General features: G+C 37.2%; 2 protein-coding genes across 2 annotated transcripts; one reads left to right on the top strand and one right to left on the bottom strand.

Moving 5' to 3' along the window:
- The first annotated feature begins 2,007 nt into the window (after nt 1-2,007).
- Nucleotides 2,008-10,252, top strand: LOC106924719 (ATP synthase F(1) complex subunit alpha, mitochondrial-like). The gene is made up of 11 exons (XM_014998561.2): nt 2,008-2,153; nt 2,609-2,684; nt 4,007-4,176; nt 4,329-4,502; nt 5,261-5,427; nt 5,505-5,805; nt 6,544-6,768; nt 7,978-8,085; nt 8,170-8,314; nt 9,487-9,637; nt 9,725-10,252. Exons 1-11 carry the CDS (start codon nt 2,094-2,096, stop codon nt 9,801-9,803), a joined length of 1,656 nt encoding a protein of 551 aa, XP_014854047.2. The 5' UTR covers nt 2,008-2,093; the 3' UTR covers nt 9,804-10,252.
- Nucleotides 10,253-13,399: 3,147 nt separating this feature from the next.
- On the bottom strand, nt 13,400-22,402 carry LOC106924717 (phospholipid phosphatase 1-like). Its single transcript, XM_014998560.2, has 7 exons — nt 22,276-22,402; nt 21,935-22,083; nt 18,935-19,086; nt 18,567-18,847; nt 16,035-16,092; nt 14,924-15,100; nt 13,400-14,081 (listed from the first exon to the last, which is right to left on the bottom strand). Exons 1-7 carry the CDS (start codon nt 22,299-22,301, stop codon nt 13,956-13,958), a joined length of 969 nt encoding a protein of 322 aa, XP_014854046.1. The 5' UTR covers nt 22,302-22,402; the 3' UTR covers nt 13,400-13,955.
- Between the last annotated feature and the right edge of the window lie 2,534 nt (nt 22,403-24,936).

Raw genomic sequence — 24,936 nt, 5'->3', positions numbered from 1 at the left:
GGCTATTGATGTTTCTCCTACTAAAAAAGACTCAGAGGAAATGGATCGGAAATCAGAATGTGCAAATCTAACTAGTGCCAAAAATGGAGGAGGATTGGGACCACTGAAAAATTCAATTAAATTATAACAATAAAATTACAATTGGGGTTGTTAATAAAAATATGGTTATTGTTTACCCTGAGCATCTTCTTAATGAAACAGCTTTACAATAACAGAGTGTCTTCAGTCAGAGGCTATTTCAGAACCACCATAATACAGACTGCTACAGGAGATCCTTCCTCCTATCAGCAATCAGTATTTACAATTATTTGAATAACCTTTAAGTGAATTCTATTTATACTCAGAAAATAAATCAAGATTCTAGCGCCACTTCATTTAGGAGTGACCTTCAGAAATGGCACTTGCTAACATTACAGACTTACTAGAGTCAGATAGGAGAGGCAAAATGTATTAAATTGTTTATGAACAAAACACCAAAAATTAAAGGCTGCTGTTTTGATCAACTTACCAGTGACAGCTGGGTGTATGAAATTCAAGATGAGATCATATATAATGATCAGAAGTGATCAAATTAAATAGGTAGCAAATTCTAAAGATTTTTCATAAATGGTAAATTTCCAATAACTTTTTATTAGTTTGCATTTTATGATTAACTAACTATGCAATTAGCAACATTCATTCTTGCAGTAATCTCCTGTAGCATGGTTAAATTAAGACACATTATTGAAATTTATGGATCAGTCAGTTTCAGAATATTTAAAAAAAATCAGTCTAAGATAATTTATCTGAAACCTATTTTAAAAATCTGCATTACAAATACAAGAGGCAAAAATAATTTTGTGTAATTTTAAGAGTTAAGATTTATTTGGGATCAACACTAAAAAGAATCTGTTGTCACATAAAAATCAAAGGGAACTTCTAATTAATGTAAACAAGAATGAAATGAATAATCAAGCTAAGATAACATACTAATGAATAAGGAAAAAGAAGGATGAAAATTGAATAACTTTAGACAAAGAAGGACAATGGTTTCCAACTACCTATTATTAAACAAAAGATCTAACACTCGTCAAGAGCTTATATATTATATATTCTCCAAAGTCTACAGAAAGGACTGGATCTGAGTTCTGATACATGCAAATACATTTGTAGGTTTGTTTCCATTGCAGTCAGTATAACAAGATAACAACAAAAGAAGGGTAAGATGTTACACCAGATTACATAATATTTAAAACACACTAATACAGAGGGTACTCTGGTTTTCTTTTCCACTCATACAGAGCCTGCTTCTTTCAGTGGATTCTTTATGTTAACTGGGGACAATTACTTTCCACTGTTGCCACATCCTTGCTCAGAATGATGGGTTGCTAAAAAGTAAACAAATCAATGCAACTGACTTTTAGGTCTTTAGATAAATGACCTTTTAGTGTGTTGTATCAAATGGGAAACTGATTTTTGTATTGTATTATAACTTGTACTGAATTTTATTGAAATGGACTCAATTGATTTGATTTTGGCAATTAACTGGATTCTATGAAATTGTTATGAATTGGGCCATTTGTCTTGTGAAACTTTCTGGAAATAATTTACTTTTTGGTAATAGTTTTAGTTTTATTACACTGTACTTTTTACTTGAATAACATTGGTATCACTACCATTAGAATAAAATTTCTGGCCACTAATTTCTGGGTGGGGTTATTTTGAGGTCAAGTGAATATATAGTAAATATTATTCATTGTCACTGCAAGTACATCAACCTATTCTAAGATATATGGTATATACAAGGAGTAGTTTTATAAGTTTTATATTGAAAAGATTTGATTTGGAAAAGTGTTTTTTCTGCTTATTTTTCTTTTCCTTTTATAATTGTATTATTTATCTGTGTTAATGTTTCCATTTTATTATTGAAAATGCCGGATTTTCCTTGGGGGAAGCAGGCCGTTTTCTCTTCCTTGACGGCAGGGGGCATAGATGAGCAGTAAACCAGACAAATTGACATCGGTTCAATAAATAGAAGAAGCGTCCATTCAGCCATTACATTCAGGCAGGTCGGAGCCGCTCAGTGGAGGACAGGTCATTAGCAACCCGACAAAATGTTATCCGTGAGAGTTGCAGCAGCTTTGGTCAGGAGCCTGCCCAGGAGAGCTGGATTTGTAAGTATTTCACTAAACAATATACAGCTATTGTGGTGGTAGCACTAAGCATTTTTGGTATTATTTGTTGAGCTTTGTGAATGTGAAGGGTACAGGCCGCTAGCTTACGCGACACTAATCCATAAAAGCGAATCTTAACGCAAGAAATCAGCTGTCGCTAATAGCTTAGCCTTGTGGTGTTAATATTACTGAGCTAAACATATTTTGTCGAGTCGTCCTTGCAAAGACCCGGTATTCGTCCTGCAGCGGCTAAAGTTAGCATCCAAGCTAACACCGAGCTAACGGCTCATTCAGCCACGCTTGAAGGTCAGGAAGCCTGACAGCGCATGTCCTCTCCGCTGCGCAGCGTTTAACCTGCGCAGATCTTAGGTTTTTAATCTACCCACCAATATCCAACAGAATAATGTGAGGTTTCCCTTGGACATGCTAATAAGTCCGCCTGCCCTTGACTGCAGGTGTCCAAGTCGCTCCCGGCCGCCTGCGTGGGGGTCAACCACATCCACACACAGAGACCATGGATGCAAAAGACAGGTGAGACAAATGCAGTTCTGTCCTTCAACATGTTGTCTACTCTATTCAAATAAACAATACTTGTATATACCTAGAGAAACGCTTTGTTTTTGTTGCAAAGTTCTTAATATAAACAGTTCCGTACGCTATAACAAAACCCTGGTTGCTAGATGCTTTGCTCCTATTCAACTTAAACTCATGGGATTTTGCAGTATAGTAGAAATGGACAAAGACATTTGAGGTGCCAATTTTGTCTCGGTGATCAACTGGATCATATGCAGAAAAATGGGTATTGTTTTTACCTAAATTAATTCTAAGAGCTCTCTTACTTTTTGACTTTCATGCACCTTGAAGTATAATTGAGATCGGATCAAATTTTATGGCGTACTCTGCTGTATAAATAGTAGCGGTGCTTTGGTCAGGTTTTTCCTGAGTGTGGGTTTTTCATTCAAGATTTTTAAGGAAACTGATGCACAAAGAAGAAAATCCTGCATGTTCTTGAACAGAAGTGCTAGTAGCAGTGTTAAAACCAATCCAAGTTTTTGTCATGTGTGTTGTTCTAAAATGAAGGCTTCATTGTTTTAAAAGCTAATTCAAGATATATTTTCTTCAATGATATTTGGAGACATAAAATCAGAAAAATGTAATTTTATATAAAAATTTTCTTTGAAAACATTTATCAGATATTTTTGTGAATAGTTGGAATAAATGCTCATTTGTAACAGTCCTTTTATTCAGCCAAAAATATATTGCTGTTATTATAATACATTAAAGACATCATAATATTATACCATCAAATAAAAACGCATTCAGTTTTGCACCCTTAAAGAAAATGTTAGCTCAATTCTGAAATGATTTCCACTCCATTGATTGGCAATAAGTTGCATTCTCATTAATAACATACCGAGTGGACTTATTTTCTTTTCTTTTTTATTTTTTTTGGTATTCAATGTTAATAAACAAAACAATATTTTGCTATACTTTGAAAAGGTCAAAGAGTAGTAGAGACTCAAACTTATTGAACAGCCCTCTGAATCGTTTTTCTCCTGACTGGTTCTGACAGGTAATCGAACATCAAAGGTTGAGTACATGTGCTTTGGTGCATAAATGGGATTATTCTGCAAATTTTTTCTTTTGTTTGATTTAAACTATCTACCACCTAAAAACCTGAAACACTTTTTTTTGCTTCTCTTATGTGATTGTAACTGTTGCCAGAAATAATTTGGATCAACAAATTTGTCTTTAGAATGAAACCCGAACTCTGTTCTTGCCTGAGAAGGACCGATTGATGCTTCCATATAGTGTTAGACGAAACAATTGTAATATTAATTACTCATTCACAGGCACAGCTGAGGTCTCTTCCATCCTGGAGGAGAAGATCTTGGGTGCCGACACCTCCGCTGACCTCGAGGAGACGGGTCGCGTGCTGTCCATCGGCGATGGTATCGCCAGAGTGTACGGCCTGAGGAACGTCCAGGCTGAAGAGATGGTGGAATTCTCCTCTGGACTCAAAGTATGTTTAAAAATAAATTGATTGTTAAAAACAAAAGAAACTGTTACAGCTGACCAGATGCAGAAAGCAGCTTTGATTCAACAGAAGCTGAAACCAAAAAGCTTATTACTTCCTAATGGCAAAATACTAAATGCGTGCGTTTGTCGTTGTAGGGCATGTCTCTGAACTTGGAGCCTGACAACGTTGGTGTCGTGGTGTTTGGTAACGACAAGCTGATCAAGGAGGGCGACATTGTGAAGAGAACTGGAGCCATCGTGGATGTCCCTGTGGGCGAGGAGCTGCTGGGCCGTGTGGTGGATGCTCTGGGAAACGCCATCGATGGAAAGGTTAACTCAAGTTTCATAAAAACAAATGAATAGTAAAAAAAAAAAAACACTTTGATGGGAAAATTTGTAGATCAGTTTCAAAGTTAAATGAGTATTCTGCAGCAGATCGTTTTGTTCAATTAAATTCAATCTTGAAGATTTTTCTACCTTAGAGATGCACCGATTAGATTTTTGTCTAACTGAAATTCATTTGTGCTTTTTATTATTATTTTTTCTAACAGTTTTATAATTAACTTTTTTTATTTGACCTTCATTTATACAGGTTCTCATTTCCAAAACAGACCTGTTTTAATAAAAATAAAATTACAAACACAGCAACAAAACAAGTAATTCAGATTTGACTCGATAAATAAGCTAATAAAATCTGAGATAAAAAGCAGAGCAAGTTTCGTAAGATTTCTTAAAATAAATTTGAGTTGTCCTAAAAGAATCAAAATGGATCACTTCAGATCCTGCTGTAGTGTTTAACCAAGCAGAGTGAGGTGTTTTTCTTTTTTTTTTCCTCTTACTTGGATGCATTTCAACAATTGATGTTCATAGACAAAGAATCAAGGAAGTTCTTGGTTTTTGATTAATTCCTTGAAGAGTTGAAAGCAGCTCTTCCCCTCTTGTATTTTACATGCCAGTCAAAGGAAAATTTGTAATTTTTTGATCTCTGGCCATTTGATCGGTGCATCTCTTGTATTCATAAAAAAACAATCTAGTGTAAATTTATGTCAGAAACATGAATAAAAGCAGCATGGTTCTCTTTTCCTCAGGGTCCTTTGGGCTCAAAGACCCGCAGGCGTGTTGGTCTGAAGGCTCCGGGTATCATCCCCCGTATCTCAGTGAGGGAGCCGATGCAGACTGGAATCAAGGCTGTGGACAGCCTGGTGCCCATCGGCCGTGGCCAGCGTGAGCTGATCATCGGAGACAGGCAGACTGGGTAACTACATTCAGAGCTCATTTAGAGAAATGCATTTATGCTCTTATGTTTCTGAACGCTGCTGATTTTCACTTCAGCAAAACCGCCATCGCTATCGACACCATCATCAACCAGAAGCGCTTCAACGAAGGAACCGACGAGAAGAAGAAGCTGTACTGCATCTACGTCGCTATTGGCCAGAAGAGGTCCACCGTGGCTCAGCTGGTGAAGAGGCTGACTGACACCGACGCCATGAAGTACACCATCGTTGTGTCCGCCACCGCCTCTGATGCCGCTCCGCTGCAGTACCTCGCTCCGTACTCTGGGTGCTCCATGGGAGAATACTTCAGAGACAACGGCAAACACGCCCTGATCATCTATGACGATCTGTCCAAGCAGGCGAGTTCAAATGTCGAGAGGAATTAAAGTCGGGAGATTATGGCTTAATTTTATTTTATTTTTCTCCTGCTTTTCTAAAAAATGACAAAATATTTTCAAAAGTTTTTTATTTTAATCTTCTGAGTTGTACAATAGCATAGCTATGAGGCTATAAGATTTTTTTTTTTTAACTACAAGAATATACTTGTAATATTAACAGAATAAAGATGCAATGTTACCAAAAAAATCTTAAAATTAAAATGAGATGTAGATCTTTCTTCGGAGAAGACGCAGCTGTTTGTATGATTGTTTCAAAGTCGATGATGTGATAATAGATGAAGTATTTTTATTATGCATTATCTGTAAAACTTTTACCAAAATATAGCTTCACAAGATGCTCAATATTCCTCATTTAAATTTTTTGTCATGTTGGAGTTCTCAAAAAATGACTAATTTATTCTTCTAATGTTACAACTTTATTCTGGTAGTATGGCTTTATTCTGATGATTAAAAATAAATTGTATCCTGGCCCTAATATTCCATTTAGTTGACCTGAATCGATGTCAGACAAGATGGCAGATTTTAGGTGTGCCAACATCACTCTGACCTATGGAAACCCAAGAAATGCATTGTTGGAGGGGAGGAAAACGATCCAGATTTCCCAAAAATGAAATCTTCAAAAACCCAAACAGATTTATCATTTAGCCTAAAGAGCAAATGTTACATATGGACTAATTTTCTCCTGATCTCTCCCACCAGGCTGTTGCCTACCGTCAGATGTCTCTGCTGCTGCGCCGCCCTCCAGGCCGTGAGGCGTACCCTGGCGACGTCTTCTACCTGCACTCCCGTCTGCTGGAGAGAGCAGCCAAGATGAACGACAACTTTGGAGGCGGCTCCCTCACCGCGCTGCCCGTCATCGAGACCCAGGCCGGAGACGTGTCTGCCTACATCCCCACAAACGTGATCTCCATCACAGACGGACAGGTCCGTATTGTTTTATATTGAAAATATTCAGTAAATGGTCTCTTTATTGCAGTGTTTAATTTAGTTCTGTCTAGGGCTGTTGTAAACGAATATTTTAGTAATCGAGTAATCTATCGATTATTCTTACGATTAATCGAGTAATCGGATAAAAAAAATATAAAATGAAATATTGGTAAATGTGGCATAATACTGGTGTTACTATCAGATATCAATATCAGTCCAATTTTTCATATTTGAGCATCCCTAACAGTTGCTTTTTTGTAGTTTAGAAAACTAACCTGTAACAATAATAGCTCACTTTCTAAGTAAACCAGAAGAAAAGTTATAGAAAAATCTGAAATTATATTGAATTTAATAACAAAGAGGCAGGCTCACAAATATGCTTATAAAAAATGTCTACAATCCAGCTTTTAGTTTATGTATTCATCTTCAGTGAGTTTAATAGATTAATTAAACTCACCTTGCCACGTCACGCTTTGGGTTTGAAAATACGGGAAATGCCGCCTGGAGTGGGAGGAGAGGGCGAATGAACGAACGTAAGATGGGGTGGAGGGGAGGAAATAGACCAGCGGACTGACGAACCGTTAGACCGGGGGACGAACACGGGGGGAAGCAATACGGGATATTTACGACACCTTCACTGGTCACACTCAGAAACTCATCTACCAGCCATGTACGATGCGCTCCGCCACCCGTTTCTTCAGACCGGGATATAAAATTTATTGTGCGGTTCGTCGGTAAAGCTACATTTACACGGTAAGCATCAGCTACTCAGCCGCCCGCCCTGTTCAGTCTATCCGCTCACCTCAACGCTCTTCCCGCCGTTCGCTTTCAACCAGCAGCCCCGGAGGAGAAATGCTGCCGTACTCCAGGCATTCCCCCAGTCATTTTAAGGATGCTTATTGGTTCCCCAAAAACGATAAAAAGTCGGGCATTATCATCAATCAATAAAATCCCCACGGGCCAATCTTGAAGATTGGACTTTATGCCGCTGAGACTTAGCTTTTGTCAACAACTCAGAGGCGGAAGTGAGAGCTCCGCGCAACGCAAATGAAGTCCCGGCCGGAACACGGTGCGCTAACTAATAAAACATAAATTAACGAAGCTTCGAGGCAGGTAAATTTTCCTCGAGGAATTTTAGTAATCGAGGTACTCGAATCATTCGAGGAATCGTTTCAGCCCTAGTTCTGTCTTTTTTTTTTTCTGCAGATCTTCTTGGAGACTGAGCTGTTCTACAAGGGTATCCGTCCAGCCATCAACGTGGGTCTGTCTGTGTCCAGAGTGGGTTCTGCTGCCCAGACCAGAGCCATGAAGCAGGTTTGTCCAGTCTGTGGTTAGAATTTACCCCCATTATGTTTAATGAGAGTTGAATCCACTAAATCCAGTCTGACTTGCCTGTAGGTGGCTGGTACCATGAAGCTGGAGTTGGCTCAGTACCGTGAGGTGGCTGCCTTCGCTCAGTTCGGTTCTGACCTGGACGCCGCCACCCAGCAGCTGCTCAACAGAGGCGTCAGGCTCACTGAGCTGCTGAAGCAGGGACAGTACTGTGAGTGTTGATGAGTCACGATCTGTACAGTAATAAACAATATCTTACCTGCAGCAGATGGCACTGTTGACACCTTCATTTGGTATAAATCTAGACGAGTTGAACCCAGAGGCCAAATTGGACGTCTACTGTCCTAAGATGACTCGTGTCTCCACCAGGGTTTATATGAACACTTCCTGTTGGACCTTTAAATCTCCCTGTTTGCAATGGGCAGATAATTACACAAACCGATTGCCATAATTAACTGAGACAGCTGTGGTGCACCACCAATAAACTTCCTGTGAGAAACGTTTGCAGTCAGAGTAGCTGATTAAAAGTTAGGCTGTGTAAAAACTACATCTATGTTTTATTTAAGATGGTTACTGAGGAGGAAGGAAACTCTTTACATAGTCCTTATTAGAAAAGTTATTGGTGGCACAACACCTCCTAACTCAATTTCCTGCATAAATTAATCATCTACTGTATAAATATCCACCCAATGCTGAGGTTAATTGTTTGGATCGAGTTTAAACTGTCACCTCATTGCATCTTCAGCATGAAAATGACACCAATACTGCATGACGGCTTTAATTTAAACTTTGCACGAGGCGATACCCGTGGCTTTCTTTATAGTGAGAGCCTTTGGGTTAAGGCAATTTAACCCAAAGGCAATTTTATAAGAAATACATTTAGTGCTGTAATTAAGGCAAAACTGTCGGAAAAATATAAACATTTTGCATTTATGAAACACTTCGACTGTAAATATGCAGAAGTAGAATGCCATAGTGTTAGCTTCACCAAGTTCAGATTCACTGAAGGAATATTGTATTTGAATTGAATTTATTACCATCTTTTAATATATTTCTAATACTGTGTAAAAAGGCTCTTTTAATCTGATTAATCAGTAACTAATTAGGTTCAGCCAGTGTTTTTGTTGTGTAAAATAGTGCTAATATGACAAATTAAAAATAATCCAATTAGACCTGAAGCTGTTTGAAAGCTTTTAAGCTTTTAAGAAAAGAAAAAGAGCTAACCATTAGCTTCAGGGTCCAACTAATCTGGCTTAATACTAAATGAAAACTGTTATCTACTACTGGAATGAAACTTTTAACACCAACACAGTTGAATCCTGAACTATGCTGAAAAGTATCTGGACTGGTTTATGCACTGGTGTACCTGCCTCTGTCCTGCAGCTCCCATGGCCATTGAGGAGCAGGTAGCGGTCATCTACGCCGGCGTCAGAGGACACCTGGACAAGATGGAGCCCAGCAAGATCACAAAGTTTGAGAAGGCGTTCCTGCAGCACATCCTCAGCCAGCAGCAGGACCTGCTCTCTGCAATCAAGTAAGGCTAAGCTTCTCTCTTGAATGTAAAAGTTGGTACATTCAAAAATATTTTTATTTAATGTTTTTTTTTTTTTTTTTCTTCCAGGGCTGATGGAAAGATCTCAGAGGCATCAGATGCTAAACTGAAGCAGATTGTACTGAACTTCCTGTCCAGTTTTGAGTAATGATTGCACTTCTGCTGGTTGTCAGTGAGCTTCTTGTCTGTGTCCTCATAATGCGTATACATGTGAACACACTGAAGGCCAAAACCTCCATGTACAGATTTCTCCAAATAAAATTTTCCAGCCCTCCTCTCCCTCCTGCTCTGCTGTGCAGCTCTTCTGGTTCTTGACTGCTGCAGATTTTAATTCAGGCAGGCCAGCCAGCAACACATGACTCTGAACGTTTTGTTTCTGGTGTTCCACATTCATAAAACATGTTGACTGTAATAAGTTCTTAGAAATATATTCAAGTAGACCAGGTGAGAGGGTTTAAATTAATTTTGACAGAACCTGTTCTTCACTGGTTTTACTATGATTGAGCTGTAACGCCCCCAGTTGGCCTGTGGATGGAGTAAAGGGGTAAAACATGTTTGATACCATAGTAATAAATGCTGTGACGCCGTCACAAAATATTTATTGTCCTGTCTTTTGTTTGCAGGCTTCATTAAATCTTGTTAATCTAGATTTTTAAATGTAGGTTTTTATATTATTGCTGAAAGCTATATTTATGAGAGGCATTTACTGACCACTTTGTTAGGTACACTTAGTCTATTGCTTTCTGCAAAAGCAAAAGAAGATGCCATGACTTTTAGGCATCTAGATGGAGCTAACTAGCAATACCAGGGTGAGTATTGATATTGGAAGAATAATTTTGTCTGTAGTTTCTCTTCTACATGTTCAGCAAATTGTTTTAATTCCCTGACAGTTTATACAGGAATTAAAATGTCAAGAACTTACATTTCAATTTTACTTTAGGATTTCTTAGATTTTATAAAGTTTGCAATCAAAACATCTGCTGTCTTTCTATACAATGTTTAATTTGCCCCTAAAGTGGAGTTTTATCCATTTAGGCAGTTGAAAAAAAAATCCTACTGGAACTCAAATATACATTTATGGAAAGATGTAGACCTGAAATGTGGATATTGTCACATGAATATATGAATATTAACTGAATAACTCTTAGGTTATATGCATATTTGACTCAGGTAACCTAAAAATAAATGTGTAGTTTAAGGTAATAAAGGAATTATGTTATTTCTATTGACTGTAACAGCAGAAGTGAGTAGTAAGTTATAAATAATTGGTTAAGTTTTTAGAAAAAAATTACTTTTACAAGTATTTTTGCTATACTGCACTTGAGTAATTTTATTAAGTGTCACTACTCTGAAGTACATTTTCTCTACCATCTTTGAGTAATTTCACTGGAGAACAAGCTTGTTTTAACCAATCACCACACAAACACACCTGCAGTTTTTCTTAGTTTCATAAGTTTTATATTGACATTTGATTTGGAAAATGTTTCTTTTGCCTGGTTTCATTTTGTGATTATTTTTATTCTGGTCTTTAAAATACTAAAATTTCCACATAATATTTTGGTGATATTTTGAAATATTAAATTATTGATTTTTTTGTCAGTTACTCGGGACTTGAGTAGCCAATTTACCTGTTTACTTGAGTATTTTTATTTTATTTTATTTTTTTGGACAGCTACTTTTTACATATATTTAAAAATATGTAGAAGTAGTGCTCCTCATACTTGGGTACAATTTTTGGGTTCTCTACCCACCTGCAAAATCACAATATAAATATCGGCTGTAGGTGAAAATATTCATTTTGGTGCATCCATATTTAATAGGTTATAAATTTGTTGCTAAGCAGTATAATGTTATAGTGATTATAGCAATGTAACATGGCTTTCACAACAAATGTGAACTGATTAAGGGAGTATTATGATGAAATATCCAGTAATGGATATTTAACATGATCCACGTTGCATTACAGGTTCATTGCCATTAGTAATTATAGTTTTACATCACATCTTGTTTAGCTGTAGAATTTAATTCTTCAAAACTGTAGCATTTTATGCTGATAAGAAGCTGATGCTCAGCCCAGATAATCTCAGACTGGATTCTTTGGCATTAATTCACTTTTCTCCAACAGAACCTTTAGAAATAAATCAGATTAGGAATATACAGACAACAAATCAGCAACTGTGATGCATTACTTCCCCTGAGGTGAAAGGAGTCAGGGTTTGTTGTCCTATTTGTTAAAGAAGCCATTTTGAGTTAAATAAAAGCACATGAAATAATGTCACGTTCCCCAAATTACCTCCAGTAAACTTGGTTTTTCTGTGGTCTCTAAATTCTTGTGCTGAAGACTTCCTATGCAGTCTCATATATGGCCAGCAGGGGGCCTTTTTTGAGTTGAGGTTTCCAGATCAGTCTGTGGTTCTATTTACTAAGAAATCAAAATAAATACAAGGAAGAGAGAATTTTTTTTGTCACTATCGGACTTTTTCTGTGAAAATGTCACCCTGTAACACGTTTCAACCTCAAGGGCCTATATAGCTATATAAATAGCTATAGCTATTTATATGGCCCTTTGCTTTCCATAGGGCCACATAGATAAAAATGTCGTATAACAGTTGTGTGGTTCAATGTTATTTTTATCAGTCAAATCAATTCAGTTTTTATTTTTTAATAGGTAGATTTATTAACACGTTCTGACACAACAGGCCCTTTGAGAACATTAATCAACTTGATGAGGCCCAGAATGAAAATGATTTTGACATTCCTGCCTCATAAGATTAAAAAAAAGTCTATTTGTATCAACAAAATGCGCTTGCAGCTCAGATTTGATCCTTTCCTGAATTTTCTGGAAGCCTCAAATGGACCCCGAGTCACACGTTGGACACTATTGATCTAAATATTTCCCCGTTCTCAGTCATTCTGCTGACATGTTCTCACTTCCTCCCTGTGGTCTGCCTGTGTCCTCCAAAACCGCCTTTTCAAGAAGAACGGTCTGTTCTTCTTTCTGCTCAGTCACGTGAAATGTAACGTTAAGAACTCAGAGGTTTGAGTCGTGCGTTTCTCTAGCTGCATGGTTGACTGGTGGTGGGATAAAGTCAGACATGTGACAGAGAGTAAGTGGAGCTGCTTTCACTGAGGACTATTGTTGGTGTCAGTGTGACAATAAGAGCGAGCTCTGTGCTGCCGACATACAGACAATAACAAACAATGACAGGTCAGAAGACATGGGCAGGTTCTCAAGGGTAAAGTTGAGTAATTTCAAATATGAATCTCATTAGTTCATTATAATCAAGTCTTGTACATGAAAAAAGCAAAGAATTAAATTTCTATGGGATTTTGAGGTGTTTTGTTTGGCAATTTGTTTTAAATTCTTGAACAGAATCTGTTCAAGAATTGAACAGATTCTGATTGTTACTTAATACTGTCAGTAACAATCTGGCAGTATTAACACTAACATGGGGTTATATGAAAATGAGCTATAATCTTAGTTTTAATGCTACTTTCAGTGTTTGGGTTATCACATTGACACTACACAAACATGGAGTCTTAGTTCTCATACATTAGGTTTCTTAAAAACCTAAATGCCTGAAACAAAGTATTTATTTGAGTACATTATTATTATAACAAAAGACTGGTTTTTCCATAATTTGTATTACAGTCTACTTGCTTAAGAATAAAAATTTCTGCAGTAACTCTTGCCCCATCTGCTTTACATTTTCCAGACAAAAAAATACACAATGGTAGCAAAAAGGCTTTCCCCCCTCCTTTATTTCAAAACTTCTGAACAAAAATATAAATTTTACACAATTATCCAGAAAAAGATTGCATTTAAATATATATATAAAATTACACCTGGAAGCTGACAGCAGGTAGCAGCTTTAAACTAAGGCAATAATCAATATAAAATATTTTATTTTTGAGTTCAGTTTCTGTTTATAACAGCCCTGGTTTCCTTAAGCACATAATCACCAGATCTCTACAAGCCTGCTTGCAGCGTGAATACAGAGGCTCATTATATTCTTTTTTTTTTTTTTTAAAGGAATTTTCATCCAAGATGGCAAATCAAACAAGCATGTGCTACCAATGTCCTGTGCAGTGCGCCTGAGTCTGTACCTGAAGCTACACCAGGTAGCAGCTAAAGCCTGCATGCAGGCTGCAGCAAATGGCACCATGTAGGTAAAGCTTGTGCGCCCCAAAAGGCAGCAGGTAATGTATAAGGATTGCTGTTTATTTATGGGTTTTAGGTCGACTCTGAGGTCCTTTTGGAACTGAGGCTGAGCAGAGGAGCGTCTCTGAGGCACCGGAGTCATTCAGTGTTGCAGTAGTGGTTGCTATTGCTGGAATTTTCCTGTAAATTGGAGTGAGGGTCCTCTTCCGCCTGCGATACCACTGGTTCCACTGGCAGTGAAAAGAAGTTGGAGACACAGAAGACCTGCAGAAGACAGACAAAATGACAATACATTAACCATGTAGCCATCACTGAAATGTGAAGACATTAGAATAATCCAAGTTGACCATAACTGTTTGAATGGATCTTTAAAAACATATGGACCCCTTGAATGTTATTGTTTATGTCCGAGAATTTCGCGCATGCGCACAACGCTGGAGGGCATTTTTTTTTTTTTACTTGCTAGCCATAGCCGCGCTGCTGCGGTAGAACAATTCCGTTAACTAAATGAAACCTGGAGATATAGGTATTATTAATTTAGTGCAGAGTGTCACAGAAAAGGAAAAATAACGCTGAAAAACCGTTAAAGTACAACTCAAACCCACTGCTTCCCCCCCGCCCCCACACTTTCTGTGTCGGCCATGCTAGGCATGGTCTCGTTACTATAGCAACTGACAACAATGCCACTTTATGTTTCAGGATTCAACACCAAAAAAAAACCAAACACACACAAAAAAAAACACCCAAACATTTCCCACACAAACACCACAACATTCAGTCGGTTACAGCATTATGGTTTTAAGCTTGATGTTTAGTTTCCGACTAATGAATCATCACTGACGTAGATTAGCTACCGTAAAAAAAAAAAAAAGAAAAAAAAGGAAAACATTACTCAGGGCATTCACCTTCTTCAGTGTCAGCAATTTCACACTGTGTCAAAAATAATAATTTTACTGAGTGAGTGTGTGAAATATCACATGGGCATGAGCTGGTATAACTCATGGTATGACAGAGAAAAAAATGACTTCTCTGTATTTGCAACAACAACAACAACAAAAAAAAGAGCAACTGCTAATTATCTTTTAGCCACTTTATGGGACACTTACTGTGAAAACCGCCACCAAACCGCCCTGCAAGAGGCCAACACACACGTCACTCCAGTGGTGTTTGTAGTCAGACACTCGGGTCAAACCCACATACACCGCAGTGGCAATCAGGAAGAACTGGAGGGTGGGACGCAGAAGCCGTGACCACTTTGACCTCATCCTGGCTTGAAGGTACAGCTGCAAGATACAGAGGAAAGAAAAATGCACAGTCACACCTTTCTCTACAGATTCCACAGTCTGTATCAATATTTGTGATACAGGTGTTCACAAGAGCCATTTTACTAGTCTTTTTTTAAAGCACAATAAAAAAGTAAACATTTATGCTTCAGAGAGTTTCACTGGTTGTTTGAATACCTCACAAATGAACAGATGAGATAAACATAGCATGTAAATATCTCATTTAGTGATTATGTTCAAATTCAAAGAGAGCTTCTTTGTGTATTGTCTTGACATCTGTGCTGCATTGTTTTCCAAGCAGAACCAGTTAAGCACATGACATAAGCCAACATCATGAGTAATTTATGCAGTCAGGGTCTCATTACATCTTCCTTAGATAATGAGATTTTAGTCTTGTCAATTCAGACTGTTGTGAGCTCCTTTCAGAATGAGCAGTTCTAGAGTTTCTTGTCACGTTAAATCCAAATAAGCTGCGGCTGGCCACGTCCTTCAACTCAGCGTTTAAACTAGCATGTGAAAATGGCTGCAAACATACATGCAATTTTACACAAATGTACATTTTTAAAAAGCAGAAGTGGAGCCTCCTGCACCTTTAGCAAGAATGGAGCAAGTGGTTTCTGGATGAAAAGTTGACAACAAAACACTTGTCTTTTCCAGCAGCCATTGTACAGCACATACAGCGGTAAAACCAGCTGATCATACGTTCTGGAGCTCAGCTGGGGTGAGCTCTAAAATGTTTTTTTTTTCTTAAGCGCTTTGGCTGTTTTTAGAAGCAGTGGAGTGCTTTCAGGTCAGGCAATGCTTGCCTTTGCATGATAATGATTATTTTCAAGGGTTATTAAATGCATTCTGCGCCCAAGCTGAGGTTAAGGATGCTGCAAAACTGCATAATGACTATGATGGGGATGCAAAAACGTTTATTATATGTACTTACGGAAAGGAACAGCATGCAGTACATGGAGAAGGACGAGTGACCAGAATAAAAGGACACTCTATAAAGGAGAAAAAGATTGAAGTTTAGTCACTTTTCTTTAAATATGCAGTGAAAATGAAACTATAGCACATAGCACATATAGCACATAGTCTGTCCTCAGATTCTGACTCTTGATCACCTGAATATTTGTACCCTGATGTGATAACAGATAAGGCGTGTGGGAGAGAGCTGGCCAGCAGCCAATCAGAACCACTTCCTCTTGCAGAGATGCCATTATGCCTCTGTAACCATTTCCAAGTGCTCAGACTTTCCATTTGAGAAATGTCTTTTCTGAACCAAACATCTTTGCTGATGTGTCCCACTCGTCTTCCTGGCTGGTTTTATTGCTGCTGCACCCTCTGCTGCTGATTGTCTCCTCAACCTTTGCAATCTGGTTCAGAGTCCTTTGGCTTCAGTTCCACATTTGGGTGTAAGCAAATTTAATTTGTTTCTCAAATTAGCTCTTCAGAACACAGCGTCTCCCCTGGTATTTTAAATTTTTTGTCTGTTTTGACCCAAGCATTTTGGAAACAGAACACTAAAGCGATGTGGAATTAAACTGTCAACTAGAGGAAACTGCATATTTTGGTATCAATCCGATGGCAAGTAAATACACGTCCATAATCACTGATTAATACCAATACCAATACTTTTTATTAGTTAGTTATAATATGTCAAACTTCTGACTTCTTCAGGTGTTTTTAAGGCTTTTAGTTTGAAACATTTTGTTAAAACCAAGCACAGAATTTGAATAAAGTTTATAGGTGTAAACAAAATACTTTAAAAACAAGGTCAACAAAAAAATAAGACAAATTTGTGTAAATTTTTTACTAAATAAAGTGCAAAGAGCAAAACAAAATCTGTTTTGAGGCACCACTGAAAAACAATCCATTAATAAAAGTTTAAAGACAGAATATGAGACGGTTTGTTTCATGGGGGGAAATTTACCTTCTAACCACACAGTTTACAGTCTAATCTCTCATGAAATACAAAACTTTTTTTTAACTCTTATGACTTTCACACATTTGTCTCTAAAGCTGCTAAAAAAATAATTGTAAATAACCAACTGTATAACTAAATAGGACAGAATAAAAAGGTGATTTGAGCTTTTACTGACTCAGAAGATGCTTTTCCCCCCCCATTACGTGTGTAAAAATGTAATGGTTCACAGTCAGCTGTTTACTCATCTTCATCATTTGGTAAAGGGAGGGAATCACATGTTAAATGGTAATTTTTAAAAGATAAATCATCATTACCATGCCTTGAAAATTCCCATAAAATGATTCATTGCTGAAGTATTTTTTGCAATTGAACTCATGTTGAGTTGCTTGGAGTATCGCGCAAAAGTTGATTTGTATTAGCTATTCTTCACAATAAGAAAGAAAAAATTAAATTTGAAAGAGGCAGGAGTGTATTGTTGTTTTATGTCAGAGATAAAACAATTACTCATCTAAACTGCTAATATCTGCAGGTGGAAGAAGGATTTTAAAGCTCAAAACAACTAGAATAAACAATCCAGGTTTATCCAGGTTCATCTCGTCACCACACAGTCAAAACGGTTAGAGGGAGAGAAAAAGACTGAACTTGTTCATTTATTTTAAGGATTTCACACATTTTTGACAGAAATGTGAATAACTGATATTTACATGATAGCACATTCCACCTTCTCATATAATACAATAACCAACAACCATGGATAATAAAACTGATATCTACCATCCCAGATCTGAATGAAACTAGTATTATTTTAGTGGTGCCATTGACAACTATTTCTATTTTGAATATTTTATCACCAATCAGCCAGCCAGTGAACAAAATTTTCAGATTTTCAACATTGATCGCCTCTGATCAGTGATTAGCAGGAAAACGCTGAAGAAACTGATTCTTTTTCTCTGATTTCTGTCTTGTGAAAATTAGACTGTTAGGCAAACAGAGTTCAAAGATCAAATCAGAAAATGTCTTTCATTATCCGCTAGTTTCCAAATTACAATTTCTCCAAGGACTTCAAAGTCTATTTTATCTCATACCGACAGGATTTGTTTAATTAACATGATGATTTTGAATGTAGTTCTTAGAGGGAAAATCACACACCAGGTTCCTCAAGGCTCAATTTGTGGACCAGTTTCATCAAATGATGACCACAACATTTCCTACAATATGATTTTGTAACATTTATTCCCAGCACAGTTACCAAATTACAGTGATCCAAATATTCATGAATGGATTGGTATGGCTAACCATAAATTATTGTTCTTGGTTCCTAAAATGTGAGGTTAGAGATCTGAACTCAGCTGGATTCGATGAGGCTAAAGACCAATGAGCATTTAAAATAAAGCCTCTACAGTTTTAAAAGTTTTCTCCATGCCAGTCCCCCCCCACCCCCCAACCACAAAACTAATTTTGTTTCATATTTGAAGAATTTCCCACTTTAAAATTTCATTTTAATCAATTTCTTTTAATCACAGGAGATTAATTTCAAAGATGAAACCTCACCTGGCTTCGGTCACCTCAAAATCATTTCCAGTGCAGGTGAAGTTCTCTATGTATCCTCCGGTTTTACAATCGATCTGATCCCACACCGGATTGCATACAGCCAGGAAGTACGGCCGCAGTCGGCCGATGGAGTATTTAGCGATGTCAGTCAGAGACTGGCTGGCAGCGGCTCCAAACACGGCGCTCCCCACGGCTTTGTAGACACACATCATCCATTTCCTCCTCAACGACCGGTTCTTGACGTGACACATGTACACTGATATAAACTCACCGCAGACGAGCTGAGATGGAGAAAAAGGAAAACAAGCCATGATGGAAAGACATCTCATCGTGAAAAGGAGTCAGATTTTAATCTAAATCATTCTTACAACTATGAGTGTGAAGGGAATCATGACTCCGAGGAGCAGCTGGTAGGATATGGTGTCCTCTTTGTAGGGGAATCTGATGGACTCATCGTTGCAGAAGAAACCCCGCTTGAAGGGGCTGTGTCTGGGAGTTAGGATGAAAAATGGAAGTCCAACTGTGAAAACCAAAAGAGAGACAAAGAACAGGACATTAGATATTAGTCAGTTGTAAATGCCCCCAACTGATGATCAACTTTCCTGATTGGTCCTGAGCATTTAAGGCAACACTCTTCTGATAAATAATTGAGACTTTTGGTTTAACTAACAAGAAGCTGCTGGAAATTCAGGAAAAGTAAAATACAGCTCTGGAAAAAATTAAGAGAACATGCAAAATGATTAGTTCTCAGAGTTTACTCTTTATAGGTTTATGAACTGCTGACAACATGTCTGCGAAATTCCAAGCAAAAATTTAGTATTTGCAGAAAATGAGAACTGGTCAAAATAACAAAAAAAGATGCAGTGCTTTCAGACCTCAAATGATGAAAACGAAAATAAGTTCATATTCATTTAGAAACAACAATATTAATGTTTTAACTCGGAAATGAATATTTGCTGGAATAACCAGGAGGTCTTCAACGGGGTTCACTACAGTGGACTCTTCATTTTTGCCAAAGCTGTGTTTGTACTTCAATAGTGGAACAGCTGTGCCATCTAAACTTGTTCTTTCTCATCTGCTATTAATTTTTTTCTTTCATGATCATCAAAATAATCCTACATCGGTTCGTTTCTTTCTTTTTTGTGCGTCTTCTCAAACCCCCAGTCAGTCGTGGCAGATGGCCGGTTATAGTGAGCCCGGTTCTGGTTCTGCAGGAGGTTTCTTCCTGTTAGAGGGGAGATTTTCCTCTCCACTGTCGCTACATGCATGCCCAGTATGAGAGATCGCTACATACTCATCCAGGAGGAGAAACTGGATGCAATCTGCTTGGTTTCCTCAGAAACTTTTTAAGCTAATTTGAATAATTATCTGAGCTTATTCTTTGATTATTAGGATAAATTTGAATATTTGTGCGATTGAACTGAAATTGTTTCGAGACGACATTTATTGTGAATTGGCGTTATGTAAATATACTGAATTGAATTAAACTGCAGCCCAAGCTAGTTTCACCTTCAAAACCTGCTAAAAGAGACAGTAACATCGTAATTTAAATGTTCTAAACAAAACAGGGAGTCAGACGTTTTGAATCAAAATAGTCTTTTTCAGATTTTGCCACATTTTAACAAAGTCGAACTTTGACAGCTTGATATCCCATAATCCAAGCTTTACATTAAGTCTTTATTTCACACTGTACTCTTCATTAAGCTTTTGCTACCAAACAGGAAGTTTGCAATATTTCAGCTCACCCAACTTTATCCACTTCATTAGAGGACAATTAAACCGCAGCACCACTTTCTGCTTGTGATCACACTGCGAAGATGTTGCTCAAACACACTGGCTCCACATTTATCAGCATTCAGCTTTATCTCTGCTTGCGACACCAACAGGATGGTAGGATTTACTAGAAGTTTCACAACAACTGAAGCACACAGCCTGAGGTTGATTACAGCAAAACAATTTTGTAACAGATGTGTAACAACCATGAAGACCAACTGTGTCACCACGCACACAGTGAAGGGCAGGTCTGACTGGATGAGACCCAGGATGTGTGATCCGTCTCGAACACATGCTCCAACATGCTTCATACTCTTCCGTTTTATCTGAATCGGTTTTATCTGATCTAAGAAAGTTCAGACTGAAAACTCTGACATGAGATCTGGCGTTTCTCCAAGTGTGGATTCTTTCAGGCTAATCGTCACTGCCGGCCAAATTACTCCATCTGCAAGGAGATCTGCACAAGCTTATGGGATTATATTTGTTTTTTTTGTAGAAGCATCCACCACCATTACAAGATTGACTCTTTAGTTACTGAACATTATGAAGATCAGACTTTCTTTGTATTTAGCCAAAATTGATTTCTACACATAAATATCGGTGAAATGTTTAGTTTTGTCACTTATTCGCAAAAAACATTTAGCAGATGAAGGTAGAGACATGAAAAGACAAACGTATCTTTGTTTAGTTTCCATTTTTAGGCTTGATCTGGGATGTTCAGCTTTAAACCCGACATGTCAACTGTGTTTCTTTGTGATAATGACAAACCAGACCAGCTGGATTGTGCGGAGATTAAATCACACGTTTTCTGGTTGGGTGACTTCTAAAAGCAAATGTTCCTCTTGAATGTATTCATCAAAATAAAATGGTACAAATGAACACCACTCAAATGTTTACTTGTATAAAACTCTTAAAACATTGCATCAATTTCTTCCCACCATCTATTAAGGCACCAATTTTCTTAGTCTTAAAATCTTAATAAAATACATTCAAGTCACATAAAATGCAGAAAATGTTGCTTTTTAAAAAAATATATACTACAGGGAGAAAATGCACTTTTACTGTAATGTTTGCTTTAGTTTCTTACTGCATTTTACAAGAATCATAATAATTACAGAACAAAATGTCCTGTTATGTAAACACAAGGTAAATAGGGGCCTGCGTCTGCTTGTGGAAAAAATGAGGAATAAAGAGTCAGCAACAAAGCCAACCACAAGACAGTGACTAAGCAGTGCGGAATATCCTCAGGGAAAGCTTTCTACAGCTCTCAAACCCTGATCTTATGAAACCAAATCAGAAACTGCAAAGGCTTCTTATTTTAATCTCTATAACTGGTTCTACATGCTTTTTCTGATTCTTTTCCACTCATGCAGCTAAAAATACAGATTTATGAGGGAGGAGGGGGGGAAAAAGAAAAGAAAACATGCAGGGTGGGACGTTTTCCATCTTCCTGCCTGGCTGCTGAAACCTCAAACCTTCCTCTGAGGGTACAAATAGCATTTATGCAAATAACCTTACACTGAATTCCTCCTCTAGTTCTTGACTTCGGTTCTGAGGCTTTTAAAAAAGTTGTAGAAAAAAACAGGTTTACCTACCGAGGACAAAGCAGACAACATCGAAGATGACAGGGATTCCCGAGGCTTCAAACATCTTCGCTGCTTTCGGGTTTGTGTCTTCAGTGAAAAGTTTCCTGCTGCTTTCAGGAGGAGAGACGAGGCGCAGCCTTTCTGCCGCACATGTGTCTCTATTCCAGCACACAGTTAAAACACAGCACTGTCATTGTCTCTGGAAGCGTCCGAGCCGCTGTAAATCTACCACGGAGCGTTTAGTGGGGAAGGAAAACCAAACCCTCCAAGACGAACAGAGGGTGAAACTAAAACTAGAACTAAATAAATAAAAAACAAACAAAACCAAACAGCACCAGACAGCCGCTCACCCTTCCTGTTGCTCACCGACCATCATAACTCAGCGGGATTCCTTTTGCTCATCGGAAAATATCCTCTTGTCAGCAGATGACACATTTATCCAGATTGTCCCCGGAGCGCTTTGATTAGCGATGCCTTCAAGGGAAGCTCGGAAACCTCGATCACCAGTGATTACTCGTGAAAAAAAATCGATCATTGTGTCAATTTTTTTTAATTTTTTTTACCAATGTAGCAGTGATTATGGAGGTCCAGAAGTGCCACAATTCACTTAGAAATTAACTTTAAATGTTTGCTTATGAAACTATCACTTACTCTAGGTAATATGTTAGAATAAAGTACTCTCATTGACAATACAGCGTTTACTATATATTCTTGAAGGGGCTGTGTCTGGGAGTGAGTGTGCCCCAAATGCCACTACAGGTTAAAAAAAAAAGAAAATAACTCATGAAGCTTGAGCAGAAACAAGAAATCTTGCTTCATCATCAACAGTAGGTGTGTTTCTGTGTCTGATGCATATTTGCTTAAATTATGTTTGTTCTTCAGTCTGTGAAATTACTGGCAGTGGCTCCAGAAAATAACAAGTAACAACAAAAGTAATACTTCATAATATTACTCAAGTAAAAATAAGAGGTGTGAAAAACAACTTCTAAAAGTTTGTTTCCGCCCCCAAAAAAGATACTCAAATAAATGTATCCAACTCTCTTTAAACTCTTTTACCGCTAAATATAATATAGGTGTTTCACAAATTAACATTTTATGACATTTCCGTAGGTTTCACTCCTGTGAAAAATACTTAAAGTATTAAATGTTCAATTTTTTAATTTATATTCAACATGGATAGCACACCTCAATTATGTTAATATACTTTAAATAATTGTCTTCCATTACACTTTCTTAGAATACATGTTAATAGAAAACATTCTAGTTTGATGTTTCTATATAATTAAGTAGCTATATTAATTTTGTGATTACAATTTTTTGTAGATTTGTCCATTTCAATAGGATGTTTCAGTATATTACATATAAATGTTATTTTTAGGTCAAGTTTTCAATTTTCAAATGCCATACATCAGCATCTGAACCAAAAGAGCATTTTAAATCCAAATTATTCTCACAAAAATATTATAATAATCTCTATTTAGTGACATTATATTAACACAATCAGATATTTACAAACACTCTCATGGGAGCTTCTCCTTTCCTCCTCTTGTATTTGAATTTCCAAGCTGCGCTTGAAGGCACCTCCAGACAGAGAAAGGGGAGGTGAGCCAGGAGCCAATCAGATACCAGCCTTACTGCTACGTCAGCAGTCGGCTGATGCAGGTGTGCTCCTCCCTCCACCTCGCCGATTGTCCTCAGACCGGAACTAAGGCGTCAATAGATTCGCGGCAACATGTTGATCAGATATTTGTCTCTGTTTTACCTCAAAAAAGATCGAAGCAGTTTTTAAAAATAATTTTATAGATTTTAAATGTTTCAGCAAATCGTGAATTTTATTTTAAGTCACAAAAGTTTGTATTATATTGTAATAATATTCTAATATTGCTTTATAAGGTGGACATTGTGCCTTTTGCAATACTGCGTGTTTTCCTATGACTATGCAAAGTAATAAAATACTCTTGGTTGTTTTTAGTACATGAATAATCTCCCAAAAATCTTATTTTAATTCATTATTAGCTTGAAAAAAATATTTTTATATCTGAAGTAAGTTAACTGGGGTTGCTGGCAGATTATAAAGAATCCAAAAATATAAACCAGAGGAAAGACAGCTAGAATATAAGTTTTCAAAACTCTTCAGTTTCAATTAAATTTATGGCTTAGGTTCTGCAACACATTTATCAACACTTCCCTTTTTCAGTGTTTTTCTTCTGTATTGCAGTTGGTTTTGCTTTCCTTGTTGCATTACACTCAACAGCTCTTTTACCTGGTATCCTATTATGAACGTAAATGAGAGCATGACACATTTCAGCCACTTCAGCTTTGAAAACGAAGTTCCTGTTTTGCTTGTAGATCATTTTGAATAATGTTTCTATCCATCCTTTTGTGATGATTTAAAAGACAAAAAGAAACTCAATTCCACTGTTTCTGCAAATGAAATACCAATACTTAGTTTTAGAAATGTAGGCTTAAAATATATTATTCTATATGTGATGAATAATATATGTTAAAATTGATTGTAATTACTTTGAGATGCACCTTTAAACTGAGGTTTATTTTTCTTTTCCTTTATAAACTTTGTTCAGAAACATAAAAACAAGACGACCATCCAAATAAAGAGTAAACCACAGAGACACGCCATCCAGTTTTTAAAACTTTTTTATTGTTTTTAAGTTTTTTTGCTCATTTTTTAAATTATTTATATTATCTACAAAGTAAAAGTTTTAACTTAAAAGTTACATAAGGGTCAGGTGAGAAGTGGGATCTGATCACCTCAGCCGTTATTGTTTTATAAATAACATTTCTCCTGTCCTCTTGGCTGCTTTATTATTATTATTATTATTTATTTTTAATTCCCCTCACTGGACGTTTCTGGTCATTTTTCCGGTTTTTAGTTTGGTTAGAAACTTGTCTTGTAGTCTGGAAACAAACGCAGCACTTAGCAGCAATAAACAGTAATATTAATACTGTCTAGAGGTTGGAAGATTTCTTTTCCATAACAAGGTGCAGACAGA

The sequence above is a fragment of the Poecilia mexicana genome, unplaced genomic scaffold (assembly GCF_051168715.1).
Source record: "Poecilia mexicana isolate PSO_F unplaced genomic scaffold, ASM5116871v1 scaffold_9, whole genome shotgun sequence".
In the NCBI taxonomy this organism is placed as follows: Eukaryota; Metazoa; Chordata; class Actinopteri; order Cyprinodontiformes; family Poeciliidae; genus Poecilia; species Poecilia mexicana.
This window is presented reverse-complemented; position numbering and strand designations above follow the sequence as displayed.

Bases quoted from the DNA above. Each gene is read 5' to 3' on its own strand.
- LOC106924719 (XM_014998561.2), top strand. From the start codon at position 2,094: ATGTTATCCGTGAGAGTTGCAGCAGCTTTGGTCAGGAGCCTGCCCAGG. The intron at 2,154-2,608 runs GTAAGTATTTCA...CCTTGACTGCAG, and splicing joins TGCCCAGGAGAGCTGGATTT to GTGTCCAAGTCGCTCCCGGC. The intron at 5,428-5,504 runs GTAACTACATTC...TTTTCACTTCAG, and splicing joins ATCGGAGACAGGCAGACTGG to CAAAACCGCCATCGCTATCG.
- LOC106924717 (XM_014998560.2), bottom strand. From the start codon at position 22,301: ATGATGGTCGGTGAGCAACAGGAAGG. The intron at 18,848-18,934 runs GTAAGAATGATT...TCTCCATCTCAG, and splicing joins TTCCCTTCACACTCATAGTT to CTCGTCTGCGGTGAGTTTAT. The intron at 16,093-18,566 runs GTGAGGTTTCAT...TCTCCTTTATAG, and splicing joins TTTGAGGTGACCGAAGCCAG to AGTGTCCTTTTATTCTGGTC.